Source organism: Phocoena phocoena, chromosome 20 (assembly GCF_963924675.1).
Source record: "Phocoena phocoena chromosome 20, mPhoPho1.1, whole genome shotgun sequence".
Classification (NCBI taxonomy): Eukaryota; Metazoa; Chordata; class Mammalia; order Artiodactyla; family Phocoenidae; genus Phocoena; species Phocoena phocoena.
This window is the reverse complement of record NC_089238.1, coordinates 40,412,443-40,427,788: the sequence shown is the minus strand read 5'-3', so window position 1 is coordinate 40,427,788 and position 15,346 is coordinate 40,412,443. Positions and strand designations below refer to the sequence as shown.

Here is a 15,346-nt window from a genome sequence, read left to right as displayed (position 1 = left end):
CGTAAGCAACTGGGACGGAAGTGGGAAATCCACGTCCTTCCCAAGCTCCGCCCGCCAGAGTCGGCGGGACTTCACTTCCCAGAAAGCCTTGCGCGGGGGCGGAGGCGGCAGGGACGCGATGGCTGAATCTCTGCCCTGGAGGTGAGAGGAGGCCGCCCTCAGGCCTAGCTCGGGACAGGCCCCGCCCTCGGGGTCCCAGGCTGTGGGGAGCGGCTGTCTGACAGCTCGCCTTGGCCCCGCCCGTCTGGCGGAAACAACCAGCCCGGGAGATCCAAGGACCTGCTGGCTATGGGTAACGGCCCCGCCTTTGGGCCACCCCATCCCCTTACCTTGGGCGACCATCCTCTCCTTCCCCATCGGCCCCAAGAGATGGCCGCTCTGTCACCTCAGCGAGGACAGGGCCTCTGCCTACCCTGCATCTCTTGAGATGGCCGCCCCTCCCCCTCAGCTCTGGAAGATGTCCGCTCCATCCCATCATCCCCGAAGGTTAAACCGATCTTATCCCCATTGGCCCCTTGGAATGGTCGCTTTATTCCCTCCTCCCCGAGAGACGGCTGCCCCTTCCCCTGGCGGTGGAAAACAGAATGCTCCCTCCCATCAACTTCGGGCATGGTCTCTGAGTTCCCTCACCGGGGACAGGCCTGCTCCCCGCTCCCTCGGCCCCTAGTGATGGCCATCCCTGCTTCCTTCACCCCATGGGATGTTTGCTCCCTCTTCTTAGCCTGGAGCAAGACCACTCTGCCGCTGTTATCCAGAGAGAGATGATAAGTTTTGTCCCCAGTGGCCTCTTGGGATGGTCTCTTCATCCCTTTTCCCCTGAGAGCTGGCAACCCCCTCCCTCAGCCAAGGGAGACAGGCCACCCTTTCCCCATCAGCCCTTGGAATGGTGCTCCTTTCCCTTAGCAAATACAGGACCGCTCCAACCCCAGTGAGCCCCCTGCGATGGCATCCTTTCCCGCTTTGGCCCCGGAGGATATCTGTTCCATCCCCATAGATCTCAGAGATGACCAGTCTTATCTCTAGTAGCTCCTTGGGATGGGGTTCGTTGGGTGGCCACTCCACCCTTATCACTGCTTCTTCTGGTCCCTCTAGAAAGGCCTCCCCACTTCTCAGCTCAAAGAATCATGCTTCCTCCCCTCAGGGAGGACAGGTTTGTTGCCCTCCCTTTGCTCCTTGGATTGACTGCTGAGCCCCAGAAGACAGGATGGCCACTATCTTACCTCGGCTCAGTCAGATTTTCCTGCCTCCCCTTGGGGATAGGAGCGTGATCAGTCCCAGTCCCCATCGGTGTTCTCTTGCCCATGCCTAGCCTCCCTGGTCCAGAGGCTGTTCTCCCCAGTCATTCTCCTCTCAGTAGTGATCTGCTTTATCTTCCCACCCCTTCCTTGAGCAAACCTTTGGTGAAAATAGAGGTAAAAGACTGTCCATCCTTACTTAATGCAATCCAGTAAGTATTGACTGAGTACCTTCTGTGTACTAGGGATCAGAGAAGGAAAGGAGATCAGAGTGGACTGGGGAAAAGGTCCACATAGGCAAAAGGAAATAAGGAAATAGACATGCTGTGTTTGTAGGACAGTGAGGAGACTGGATTGTGGAAGCTCTGGAATCATGGGTCCAGTCAGGCATGGAGGCCTGGCAATGCTGACCCAGGAGAAGAGATTTTGTCTTGAGGGGACTGGGAAACCCTGAAGGTTTTCATCAGGAGTGCACTGAGACTGAAAGCTGTGTTTTAGGAAAATTAACCTTGTTGCATTGTGAGGAATGATTAGCAAGGATGAGCCTGGATGCAGGGAGATCAGGTGGGAAATTGTGGAAGGAATGAAGGCAGGGGTGATGAAGATCTGGGCTACTAAGGTGGTAAGTTTTCAAAGGCAGAAATGTTAGTAACAGCAATCCAGGAACCATTTATGGACAACCTACTAGATGTGAAGCATATTATATCTATTAAATATATATATATATATATAAATTATATTATGTATATATAATTTAATCCCCATCATAAGACTATGATCTAGATTTTTAATATCCCCATTTTACAGGTGTGGAAACTGAGGCTCAGAGAGTTCAAGTACCTTGCCTGAGGTCACACAGCTAGGAATCTGTGGAGCTGGGATTTGAATGAGTCTAAGTTAGCCTGGCCTAAAGCCTGTGCTTTACACCTATATCTGAGAGCAAGGGACAGAAGAGCATGAAGAGTACACAGTATTATCAGGATCATCAGGTGAGATGCACTGTTGGCATTGAAGCTCAGGGGCTGGAAAGTTGGGAGGAGGGGCTGCTTTGGACTGAGGTTGAGATGAAGGTGATGGTAAAACATTTGGATGAAGAATCCTGTGGAGAGTTGGCAATACTAAACTAGCACATGAATGATAAAACAATATGTCCATATTGAATTGCTGGTTATTCCTATAGAGGTAACTGTTAAAGCCATGCAAATGAATTTATTATCCTAGAAAGTAACAGACTGAAAGGCCCAGGTCTGAACCCTGGGAGCCACAGAAGAATCCAGAAACAGGGCAGTTGGAGTGGTGAGTGGAGCCCTAGAAAACACAGCGTCACAGAAGTCAAGGAGGGAAGATTCCAGAAGAAAAGAAGAGTTAATATCAGATAATTCCTGGTCTCACAGGCAACTCCCTTCCCCAGTCCCTAATAGGGCCTCCACTCCCACGCACCCCCAGCCTCACAGAGCGTAAGTGGAGTGAGAGTCTAAGCCTACCAGGCTGTTAAGATTTTCTTGCTGAGAATCTTAACAGTCAGCTGAGTAGCCTAGTTGGCAGTGGAGAAGATGGGAAAAGAGTGCGGTCCCAGTGTAACTTCCTGAAGATCAGAGAAGGAACACCTGACTTGCTGTGTTCTAGATCCTATGCAAGACACTTTACCATGTTATTTAATTGTCACAACAACCCATTTAAATCTCACTACAATTGTCTTTTTATAGATAAGGAAAGTAAGGCTCAGAGAGGTCACTTGAGAGAATAAGGATCTAAACTAGGTTTATCTGGTCCCAATGCCCAGGTTCTTTTTACCAACTTGAGCAGGAAGTTTGATTTTTATCAGTCAGAGCAAACCTGCATCCAGGTGGTGCTCAGGAGAGGTTTATTCCCAGTAAAGATACCTGGCGGCTGGAGAGGGGAAGTGAAGACTCCATGAAGCTTAGGATCCAAGATGAACTAGAAGCCAGTGCTCTAGTCCCCTCTGACTTACTGTGCTATCAGCTGGAGAAGGTTCCAAAGGCCCCCACCAGCACTAACAGCCCCCAATGCCCATTCTTTTTCCCTCAGATGCTCACATATATTCTGAGCTTCCTGCCTCTGTCAGATCAGAAAGAGGCCTCCCTCGTGAGTCGGGCTTGGTGCTGTGCAGCCCAGAATGCCCTTCGGGAGGTAAGGTACCCGCCCTCACCTGGCCCATTCTCACTTCAGCTTGCTCCTGGCCCTGCTCATGCATCATTCATCCACTCATTCCTGCATACTTATTCATACATGCTTGGCTCTGGGTACAGTGCTGGGGCTCTACAGATGAATAAAACTCCCCTGAGAAGCTCCTAGTCCAGTGAAGGAGAAACACAAATATGTGAGTGATCATGATGTCGTGTGCTCGGTGCTGTGACACTGGAATGAGGGGTGCCATGGGGACATGAAGAAGGACATCGAAGGAGACTGGCAGCATCAGGGAAGGCTTCCTGAAGGAATAGGATGAGGATGAAGGTTGGTCTTCCAGAACTCATATCAGCACAGGTGAAGGCACCAAAATGTGAAATAGGTCTGGAAACGACCACACAGGTTCCCTATGACTGGAACTTAGGTGTGTGTGTGAGAAGTGGTGGGAGATGAGGCTAGAGAGGGGTCAGACAGCGAGAGGTGCCAGGTGGCATTGCTGGGACTTTCTCCTGGTTATCATCGTGGGGCCTTTAAAGAAATATGAGGCAGGGGAGTGACATGTGGTGATTTGTGTCTTAGACATCTGCAGTGCAGAGTGGACTGAGAGGGCGAGTCGGAGTGCAGGGAGACAGCCCACTAGGAGGTGAATGCAGGCATCTGTGCTCGTTTGAAGGGCAGCAATGATAGCTCTTTGTTTCAATTTTGACTTCTTTGATTATCACTGAGGTTGAACAGTATTCTCATGAGCTGACCATTTACCTTTCCCTCTTTTGTGTATTTGTGTTCCTTGTCCATTTAACTATTGGGGTCTTAGTATTTTTCTTATCCATTTGTATGAACTTTTTATAATTAAAGAGATTAACCTTTTACATATTTATTGAAATACATTCCTAATATATTTGCCTTTTAATTTTATTTGTAGATACGTGTCTGTTATGAGGTTAAATATCTAGGTTGTTGATTCTGAACTTCTTTTCTTTCTTATTTCTTCCATTGCTTTAGAGATCCTTTGCCTCTCTTCAGAGATCTGATAAATATATACTTATATTTTGTGTCTTTCTTTTTAATTAGAATTTACTTTTTAGATCAGTTTTAGGCTCACAGCAAAATTGTTTCTTGTGTTTTATGGTTTGAATTTTTATATTAATTATATTTTTTATTGGTGTAATTTATTATTATTTCTGCTCTAAGGTAAGGAGCTAAACTGATTAGTTTTCAAATAGCCCAAATACCATTTATGTATAATGAGTTGGAAGCCTCCTCTGTCATATATTAAATGTGTGTGTTTAAGTAGGGTCTGTTGTTGAGTTCTCTCTCCAGTGTCATTGAGCTTAGTGTCTAAAGGAATCTGATTTGAACTTGTTGAAAATTTGAAGTATAAGACATCTAAATGGTGAGATCCAGTTGGCAGTTGGGTTTCTGAGAGAGGAATTCAAGAGAAGGGTCTAGGTAATAAATATATATGTGGGTGTCATTAAAGAACAGGTGGGCGTTTAAGCCATGGATCTGAGTCCCTTCCCCTAGGGAGAGCCCGAGGAGCCCTGAAGAGCAGGCCACAGAGAATGCCCCCGAGCGGACACCAGTCCAAAGGCACGGAGAGGAGGAGGGGCCTACAGAGGGGGCTGAGGAGATCCCAGCGAGAGGAGGACACACAAGTCAAAGGTGAAGAGCATTTCAAGTGTTGAGTGGATGAGTAACAGTGTCAAATCCCACAAAGAGTCCAGAAAATAAAGAACAGATAGTGTCCGTGATGTTTGACATACAGGGCGGTCACCAATGGCTTCAGTAACATTTGGCATCTGGGGAAAAAGGCTGGGTAGGTTGAAGAGTGAATGAGAGAAGAAAGGATATGTAGAGGATGACCTCACTTGCAAGAAATTTCCCCATGAAAAGAAGAAAATAAATAGAATTGTAAAGAGAAGTTGAGGTGGGCTAAACAAAGGATTTTAACTGGGAGAAATCTCTAATGTGTTTATGTGCTGAAGGAGTCACTAGTGAGTGTAGGGAGGAGAGAGGTCAGGAATGGCAGCCACCACCTGAGGTGGCAGCCAGACAGGCTTCAGTAAACAAGGCTTGGTCTTGGGTAGGATGGAGAGGATGTCACCTCTCCTGAGGAAGTGAAGGGGTGGGGGTGGCAATGTGAAGCTGTTTGCTGAGGCAGTTCCTTAAAGCCTGGTGGGTTCTTTGTGTGGTGACCGTGGAGGCCAGGTTGTCTTAGGGGAGTAAGTAGGAGGCAGAGGCCAGGGCCTCAGCAGAGGTTTGGAATATTCACACAGCAGGAGGAAGATGGGAAGTTACCAGAGACACAGGGAGGGGCCTCCCTCACTCAGGTGGTGCTACTGCCTCTCTGTGCCCAGCACTCTGCTGAGCCCTAGGAGTGCAGGGTTGGGGCTGACACAGCACCCAGAGTTGATAGTGAGAGGGAGACAGCACAAGCCAAAAGGAGGGGGTAGGGTGCTACACTCAAAATCGTATGAGGCTCACCAAGGATGCAGAGAGAAGATTCACAGAAGACTTCGTGGAGAAGGGGATGCTTGGGCTAAATCTCCAGAGAGCAATAAATGCTTGCTAAATAGACAAGTAGGAGTAGGTGAGGGGTCAGACCCACCCACCCCACCCACCCCTGCCAAAAATAAACAGAAAACAGCTGAACCCAGCCAGGGGAGCATGAGACAATAGAAGGGCTTGAGTGCCAGTCAGGAAGCTCAGTCTCCATGCTGTGCAGTGGCGAACCATCAAAGGGCCTGAAGAGTGTCGTCAATTGCCTTTTGTAAGGATCACCGTGGTGACAATACCAAGGATAGACTGGAGCCAGGGAGAATGGAGGCCCGGACCCTGATCAGGAGGAAACTGCTTAATATATTTCTGACAGACAATAAGGACACCTGAACTAAGGCAGAGCAATGAGGGGGGAGCAGAGGGACATATTACAATGTATCAAAGGGATGGAATGGAAAGGACTTCCATCATTGTGGATGTGAGGGAGTGGTCTAGGATGACCCAAATTTCTGACTTAGGTGATGTGGTAGAGGGCACTGAGAGTTTAGGAGAAGGGCCAGAGACCAGCAATAAGACAGTAAACTCAGGTTTGGGCATATTGCATCCTTGAATCCGGAGAGAGGTCCATCAGATCATGGCTCCCAGTATCTGGTGCTCAGGAAGAAGGTGTGGAAAACAAAGTAGTTGGAATGGGATGAAGTCTGCTGGGTGCATGTGGAGGGAAACTGTGTGTGTGTGTGTGTGTGTGTGTGTGTGTGTGTGTGTGTGTGTGTGCGCGTTAGAATGGAACAACCCATGGATAACCCACTGGTCTATGGACTGGGTCCTTCTCTTCTTTGGTGACCCTGAATGGAAAGCAGGCTAGAAGGTAGGAGAGCCAAGAGGGCAGAGTCTCGGAACCCCCAGTGGGAGAGAGCATCAGGGGAGACTGGCCATCCATAGCAGGCAGCATGGCATGGCAGAGAGGACACTTGTGGGAAGTCTTCAGGGGAGCCCCCAGATGCTGGTGACCTTGCCAGAGAGGAGCTGTTGCTGGGAATGAGTGATTCTGTGGGGACAGTGGTGGAGGGGTAAGTGGGCAAAGCCATGGTAAAGAGGTGGCCACAGTGGGTGTGGGCGCCCATGTGCTTCCAAGCAGCTTGACAGTGGAGGGGAGGGGGTGAAAGGTGAGAAGAGGGGATGCAGGATCAAGGGAGGCCTTTGCTAAGACTCCGGGGTGTTTGTGGACTCTGGGGAACGGGCAGTGGAAAGGCAGGGTTCTCAGAGGAGAGGGTGGGGGACAGGCTCAGTAGGCCGGGAGAAGGGGGTCACCCTGAACCAAAGAGCAGGAGAGGGAAGGAGGTTAGGATGGGTCCTGCCAGGGGTGGGCTGGTGGATGTGAACAGGGAAAAGGGAGGGCCTTCCCACCTGAGGGGCTTTGGTTTCTTTTTGAAATGGTCAGATCATCTGTAAGAAGGCTGGAGTGAGGGGAGGGAGCTACAGTAGCGTCAGGGGCTGGAGAAGATAGTGGGCTTGGAGAGAAGTCTGAGGGGAGTGAGAAGAGAGGGGGAGGCAGTGAGGAGGTGGGAGTGGGCAGGCCAGTGCTGACAGTGCAGGCACGAGGGGAGGCCACAGCTTCCTCGGGCACAATTCTGTATCCCCAGCACACACCCAGAGGAGGCAGCGGTCTCATCATCCCTGGCCAGGCAGGGGGCAAGGAGAATGGGCACAGACAGCAGCATGATGGGCAGGGCCACAAGGACCCAGAGGAGAGGTAATCCGGGGGAGGCCTCTTGGAGTCCAGCAAAGAAGGAGAGCATAGAAGAAGCCAAGTGGGCAGTCAGGCCCCGGGGATAAAGGTGAGATTGGTATGGGAGTAAGGGAGGGAGGAAAAGGAGGAGACCAGGGTCAGAGTTTGGGATCGTAGAGTCTACCATTTTAGCACTGGGGCTTCTCCAGCTAACTCTTGAACTCCAGATAGAACATTGACAAAGACCCGTTTGGTGCCTCTGCAAAACTCAGTCCCCCACTCCACCCCCAGGGCTGGGAGTGCTGGGAAGCCAGGCCACAGATACCTGAGCATCTAGGGCCCTGCCGGCACCATGTCCCAGAGACCAATCTGCAGAACCCTGTTGGCAGGAACCATCTCCCAGGGCTCAGCAGCTTGATAAGGAGGTGGAGCCCCAGCTAGTAGGTGCTACAGAAGACTCTGGCTGACCAAGGCCAAGCTGGGGCCTATATGGCTCCAGGCCAGGCTAGGATACTAGACTTCGTGACTTCTTATTCTCCCTGACCTGCCCCCACTTAATTCCATTTTTTCTCAAATAAGAAGGTAGACAAAGGCAGCACCCCAACAATACACCCAGGCTCTGTCCGTACCAGGGCGGGGGTGCTATTTGCCTGCCACTGGGCTGGTCACTGAAGAACTCAGGACGGCTCCCACCCCCTGCGGCCTTCTCCTGCCCAAGGCGTCTATAACGCCTCTGGAAATGACCCCCAAGGTCTGACTCCTCTCTGGAGACCAAAGCCTCTGGGCGCCAGGGCATATATTTTCTCAAAGGGCTTCTGGAAAACAGGCGTGTTAACTTTGGATTCCTGTGCCAGCAGACAGGAGGGCCACGTCTCTGTCAGATGGCTTTTCAAGTCTGCACACAGTCCTGCCATCTCAGCTCAGGACTTCAGTAGTTATGACAGAGTCCTGGCCTCTCACAGTCAAGGGACATGTATTGCTTTTAGCAAGTTTAGGGCATTTTCCAAATGATTTCGCATTTACTCTTAAGATGCTGGCATTGGGAAGGGAGGAGCCCGGGGGCTAGTCAGCCCCTCTGTGATGGGGCGGCTGAAGCTGGAGCAGGTACCTGTGTAGTCCTCCCTTAGGCCTTTAGAAGCATCTTCCTAGGGCCTGGGAAGGGGGACTTTCCTACACTGGGGCCAAGGACCAGAACCCAGAAGCCTGCTGCTCTGCCCCCGCAGATGATAAATATCCCTAACAGGCTGCTCCTGGGCTCCTGTATTTGAGTCCCAGGTAGACCACCTCGGTGATGGCTTACAGGCTTCCTCCTCCCCACCAAGAAAAACAGTGGGGAGCAAGGAGGCAGTCTAAAATCTCACCCTGGCCCCATAGCTCGAAGTCCTTTAAGCCAGGCCCTGCCCCATTATTGGGTAGCTTTTGCTGCCACCTGCCAGCCCTGTACTTGGACGCTGGGCTGTTCATCTACCTTGTTCACAGGAAGGCAGTTGGGAGAGGGAAGAACTTTCCTGGCAGCCAGCACTCAGGAAGACAGGGAAAAAAGGAAGACTGGAGGCTGCTGGAGCTGGGGCCTGCGGGGGTGGCATGTGACTATTGGGGGCAGGTGCTGCCTGGCAACCAGCACCGCTCTGCACTCCCCCAGCCAGAGTTCATTCTACTCATCATCAGATTGGCTCATCTGTCGTCACTGCAGGGCTTTGAAAGGGCTGGAGGCACGCTTTACCTTTCCTTTCTAGAACCTTTTCTCCCTGATCTTTTCGGTACCCTCCCGAACCTCACAAACTGAGATCTTCCCCAGCTCTCCTTAAATCTGAGAGAGGGACCCAGGTCCTCGGGAGTCCCCACTACCCCACTGTCTCCCAGTGTCCACGCGGGGAATCTGTGGGGAGAGCTCATCTCATCCATACTGACCACAGGGTCTGAAATGGGAACCTGGTTTGACACCCTGATTCCCGTGAAATTCGCCCGGCGCTGGTCTCCCTTACCGTACGCTCCTCCTTCCCGTGAGGACAGCCATAGTCAGCTGCTTCTCTCTGGGGCAGAAGCCAGGCTGATTCTCCACACCTGGGAATGAGTTCCACGCGTCTTCCTGGGAGAATCCTGTTGATAAGTATCTTGCGGGGAGTGCGTATTAGGCGTCATTTCTACCTTTCTGGTTCCCTTTTGATGATGTTCTGTGGAGAACAAGCAGGGAATGTCAGCTTGTTCTTGCCGTTACTCACAGGACAGGTTTTTGGGGGAGCTTGCTTGTGAAAACAAGAGCCTTTGAGTACCACTTGCCTGCAACCTGGGCATTGGTCAGGGGTAGAGAAATGGGGCTAGGATTTTAGAAGCCAAGTCCTCTTCTCCCTCCCCCCACAGACCAGTTCCACACATTCCTGTAGCTACTGTCCTTTGGCTCCTTCTGGCACAAGATCAGGGAAGGTTCCACAAAAACGTCTCCCTCACTGGGGGCTCCCCAAACTGGTAAACAAGCCAGCTTTTTCCCACAACAACTTAGCCCTGAGCTTGCCTCCCGGCCCCACCCAACTCCGACTGTGTGCTCCCCGCGCTCGCTCCCTTTCCTGTACGGCAGGGCCAACTCAGCTTCCTCCCTGCCTCTGAAATTCATCCTATGAACTCCTGCCCACAGAAATGGGACGCTTCTCCCTCCTTACCTGGACAGATAAGACAGACCCTCTAAAGATGAGCCCCAGGGCTCACAAGCACGTCTTGAACTCTCGAGCCTGAAGGGCCTACACTTGTGAGCACGCCCACGCCCCCACGCATGCGCACACCACACTCAGTGCGTGAGCACGTTTTCACTCACACACAAAACCCATTTTTGCAAACATTCATGTGGCTGAGACACTGAATGTGTGTGGCCACCAGGGGACCTCGGCCTCACTGCCTGTCCCAGATCTCTGGCATCTGGGCCACGGGGGATTGTGCTGAGCAACACCTGCGTACCTTCTTCCCGCCCTCAGCTGTTCCGAGGGCTATTTATATGCTCTCGCGAAAGTGGGGGAAGCTGACTGCTTAGCTAAGGCCAAGCTGAGGCCCTGGATTTGGAGCCGAGTCCATGGGTCTCAGGGCCACCTTCTGAAAGTCCCAAAAGTTGGGGTCCAGCATACTTTGTCCTCCTGCTGCTGGGGGGCTTCTCTGGCTCTCCTCCAGTTCCCCCCCAGCCCTCCTGTACTCAGCACGCTAAGTCCCCACTCTGGCCCAGGCCCTCCATAGGCATTCAGTCCTGTCCGTCACTAACCTTCCTGTCCTCCCCTCGTAGTCATCCCCTTGAACTCCCAGTGGGACCCATCCTCCCAGCTTCCACTTCCCAACAGCACCCCCTCAAGCACACATGACACCACACACGACAGTGGGTCCCCATTGTAGAAAACCCCTTCCCTGACCTGCCCTAATTCTGGCCAGCGAATTGCCCCCAGACCCGACGGCCAGCACACTCTTGAGACCAGAGGGTTAACCCCGGGCCCGCTGCTGTCCCATAGGCCAACGTAAGGTACAACATCCCCGTGTTCTCTGCCTCCCTTCCGACCGTCAAGAGCCTGGGTCTCAGGGGCATCTGCTGCCATCAGCCTGACCAACCTGGATGGCTCGCCGGCTTCACACCAGGTGCTGCAGTCTGTTGCCTACCACCTGGGCCTGCACTTGCAGAGCTTGTGCCTTGGTGGGGGCAGCCCCACAGAGGCCTCCTTCATGGCCCTGATCCTGGGCTGCCCGGCCCTGCGTTTCCTTGACCTCAGTGGCTGCAACAGCCTTTTCACGTCAGGCATGCTGCTAGCTCAGCCCAAGACAGCACAGCGGGTCCAGCAGGCACTGAGCGGCCTCCGTGAGCTCAGTCTGGCTAGCCTGCGGGGACCTGACTGATCTCAGCTTCAACCGGCTCAGCAGTTGTGTCCTCAGGCTGGAGCGCCTCTCCTTGGCCTGCTGCCACCTCACCTTCGAGCCAGGCCCAGCCCAGGGCTCCATCGGCCCCCAGGATTCCTCCCCTTCCCAACTCTCCTTCCACAACCTGCTGCAATTCGTGGAGCAGGCTGGTAGGCTGCACGCCCTGGGCCTGAGTGGCACTGGCTTGCCACCCGAGGCCCTGCAGGCCCTGGGCCAGGTGGCCGGGCTGCAACTGCAGGAGCTGAGCCTGCACAGCTGCCGGGACCTCTCCACAGAGGCTGTGGACACCCTTTGCCACCAGCAACCAGGCCTTACCTTCCTGGACCTCAGCGGCTGCTCAGAACTGGCTGACGGGGCACTCTTGGCTGTGAGCCGGGGCCTGCGGCGCCTGTGGCACCTGAGCCTGAGGAAGCTGCAGCGGCTGACGGATGCGAGGTGCTCAGCCCTAGGGGGCCTGCGGGAGCTGCAGAGCCTCGACATGGCCGAGTGCTGCCTGGTGAGAGGGCGGGAATCGGCCCAGGCCCTGGGCTTGGTGTGCGGAGCTCCACACCCACTGGCCTCCCTCAGCCTGGCCTACTGCTCCTCACTCAAGGTGAGCGTCCCATCCCCTTCCTTCCTTCCTTCCTTCCTCACCAGGACCAGGGATTGGGGGAACTGGGAGCGTGGCACCAGGGAGGCGCCCAGTGTTTGTGTCCAAGGAGTAGTTAGAGCTGAACTGGGGACACAGTCGGGAAAAGGAAAGGAGCCTAGACAGACAGGTCTGCTGCCAGCACTCCTCCCCGCAGCCCCACAGTGGGTCCAGGTAGAGGGAGGTCCAGGAGACCAGGGGGCCCAGCCCACAAGGTGGCACATACCTCACGAGCCAAGTGATTGGTGACCACTGCAGTCTGAGGAGGGGAGTGAGGGTGGGTGTTCTGGGGGCCAGGAAGGCTGATGAAAGGGGTGACAGAACCGAGCCCTGCGGGGAAGGGGTACCGAGGTTACACAGCAGTCATGGTTCAGGCAGGGTCCAAGGGAGGTAACGTGACGTGGGAGCAGAAGGGTCATTTCTTGACTGAAGCCAGTTCCTTCAATAGGGCTCAGCCCTGTCCCTCTGGGTGGCGTCCCTGTCTTCCTGCAGTGTCAGTCTCTTCCTCTTTAGCAAATTATTACTTCAGTCTAGCACTGTGCCCAGAGCATTGCCCGCCTGAAAAGCATCTCAGCCTTTTCCTCCAAGTGCCCCTCTTCCCCTGCCCTACTCCATCCTCACGGCTTCACCACTGTGCGTCTCTCAGCTGCTCTCTCTGGGGCCCCGCCTTCCCGTGTCTCTGCATCCCTCTACAAAGCAGCTTCCTCTGTTCTGCCCTTAGTCCTGCTCCTGGTGGTGGCAGCCCTACCCGCTCTGTGACCTCACAGTCCTAGAGGGAGCATATTTGACTGGCTCAGCGAGAATCAGATGTCCACCACTGGTTCTGGGAGCACAGGCAGGGTGAACACCTTAGAAACTTTCACCTGCATCCTTCCTGCCCCAGCCAACCTAGGCATTTGCTTTTCTCCTGGTGTCCCACCACTGCAGCCCACCAGGTCCACTCTGACACTCACCAGCACAGGAATATTGTTGCTTCCTTCCGTGGACCCTGTGGCAGCTTCCTGTTGCCTGTGGGGCTGGAACCTTGGGCAGAACCTTCCTAGTGACCCCCGCCAAGCCCGGTGACACAGGCACAAGCCACCACTCCATTGCCCTCTCCCTCTTCCACTTCCCTCCTAGGACGCCTCAGTGCTCTCCCTGATGCCAGCGCTGGGCCCAAGCCTCAGGGTGCTAGACTTATCCTCCTGCGTGGCCCCTCACCAACCGGACCGCGCAGGCCATCTGCACCTACCTCACCCACCTGTCAGTCCCGCGCCTGGCCTGGTGCAAGGAGCTCTGTGACCGGGGGCTTCTGGGCTTGGGGCAACCAAGTGAGGAGACTCTGCAGGGGCCGCAGGTGTGGGACCCTCGAAGTCATGGCGGGTGGGGCGGTCCCTGGGCTCAGCTGCCCTCCTGCCCCTCCTGCCCCTCCTGCGCCTGTCTCTGGGAACAGCTGAAGGCCAAACTCAGGAGGAATCTGGGAAGCAGGGGTTTCCTCTCACAGCCACCCCGAGAGCTGGGCATCGGGCCTCCAGCTGCAAAAGGACCCTTCTCCCTGGCCACAGGGCCCGCCCTACTCACACTGCAGGCCCTACGGGACTTGGACCTCACAGCCTGCAGCAAGCTGACTGATGCCAGTTTGACCAAGGTGTGGGGCTGGGGATGTGGATAGGCTGAGGGCCCTGCGGCTGAAGCCAGCGGTCGGGGCCAACCCACTTTTTGCCTGGAAAAAGTCATTTCTCATTGGCTTCTGCTGCCCATAGCCATTCCTCTGGCTGGGGGTAGGGGAAGCTGGAAGGGCTCCAGCGCCACACCACCCGCCCCCCGCCATCCTCACAGGTGCTCCAGGTCCCCCAGCTGAGGCGGCTGTCACTGAGCCTGTTGCCAGCACTCACAGACAAGGGCTTGCTGGCTGTGGCCAGAGGCTGCCCCAGCGTGGAGCGCTTGGTGCTGAGTCACTGCAGCCGCCTCAGCGACGAGGGCTGGGTCCAGGCAGCCGGCTCCCGGCCAAGGCTGCAGCACCTCAACCTGTCCAGGTGCAGTCAGCGCTCGGAGCAGTGAGTGTGTCCGGTGCTGCACAGTGTAGGGGCTGGGCTGGGGCCCCGTGCCGGGTCAAGCGCTCGCCCAGTGGCCTCCCTGCGGAACGCTGGGTTCCACTGGGCAGGCGTGCAAGCAGCTCCGGGTGGCAGATGTGGCCATGTGTCCTGGCATCAGCATGGCTTCCGTCAGGCGCTTCCAAGCCCAACTGCCTGAGGTGACCTGCGTCCAGTCCCACTTCGTGGGAGGGGCTGACCTGACCCTAACACTCTGAGGCCAGGTCAGTAACCAGCCCTGTGGCTCAGCCTCTGTCACCTCCAGAGGCTCCAGGCCTGGCCTCTTGACCAGGAGTTTGACTCAGTGCCTCCCACCTCCCTCTGCTACATGCCCCAGAGCCCCTTCCCCAAGCTAAAAACCCCTTTTCTAGGACTAAGGGTGGGACTATATCAGGGCAACCCAAGGGGCTTCCTGCCCCAGTCTGCCCCACAGCCCAGCAGGAACCTTTTCCAGCTACATGTCGCTGCCACAGGCCCCTGGAAATGCCAGCTCCTGCTCTCCTGTCCAGGCCTGGGTCCAGAGGCCAGGCCCACAGGTGGGCTGGGTCTGGTGCTGGGAGGAACAGACCCTGTGCCTCTGGCCCTGCCCCTTCTCACACTAAGGTCTGTACTGTTCCCCACAGCTCTCCCAGCCCCCTACCAGCACTGAGCTTTAGCAGCCAAGCCACAGTCTTTGTTGTATACACAAGATTAAAAATTCCAGATCTCACCTCCTTGTCCGAAGTTCTCAGACCAAAGGGCCCCTTCCCTCCCCACCTCAGATGAAGCAGCCCAGCCCAGGGACAATGTGTAGGAAACACCAGAGGGACAGTTTCTTCCTCACACCTGGCCCAAAGCCCTACAGGTGCCCCCAGCAGGTCCTAGCTTCTTCCCCACATGGTAGGAGACTCCAGAGGCCTCTCCCCAGCACAAGCCCCAGGACATGTCCTGCAGCAAAGGCATGTCTGTGTACCCTCATCCCAGCCAGATCCCAGGAGCAGTGATTAAGGCTGCCTGAGTCGGTGAGGCTGTTTTCAGCACACACACACACACACACACACACACACACACAAAAGACACTGAAGAGGATAGCATCTCTGGGTAGGAAGGGTCATTAGAGGTCTAGTCCAACCTCCTAAACAGAGACAGAAGCTATAAGCTTAGCCTGGGA

The 15,346-nt window shown here is 54.5% G+C and overlaps 1 protein-coding gene across 1 annotated transcript; it reads left to right on the top strand.

Annotated features, from left to right (window-relative positions):
• The first annotated feature begins 2,191 nt into the window (after positions 1 to 2,191).
• LOC136140309 (leucine-rich repeat-containing protein 29-like) lies at positions 2,192 to 14,414 on the top strand. Its single transcript, XM_065898379.1, is given in 7 exon segments — positions 2,192 to 2,224; positions 3,285 to 3,386; positions 11,798 to 12,088; positions 13,341 to 13,460; positions 13,557 to 13,751; positions 13,943 to 14,164; positions 14,232 to 14,414. Coding segments are annotated over 7 exon segments (1,146 nt in total).
• The last annotated feature ends 932 nt before the right edge of the window (positions 14,415 to 15,346 follow it).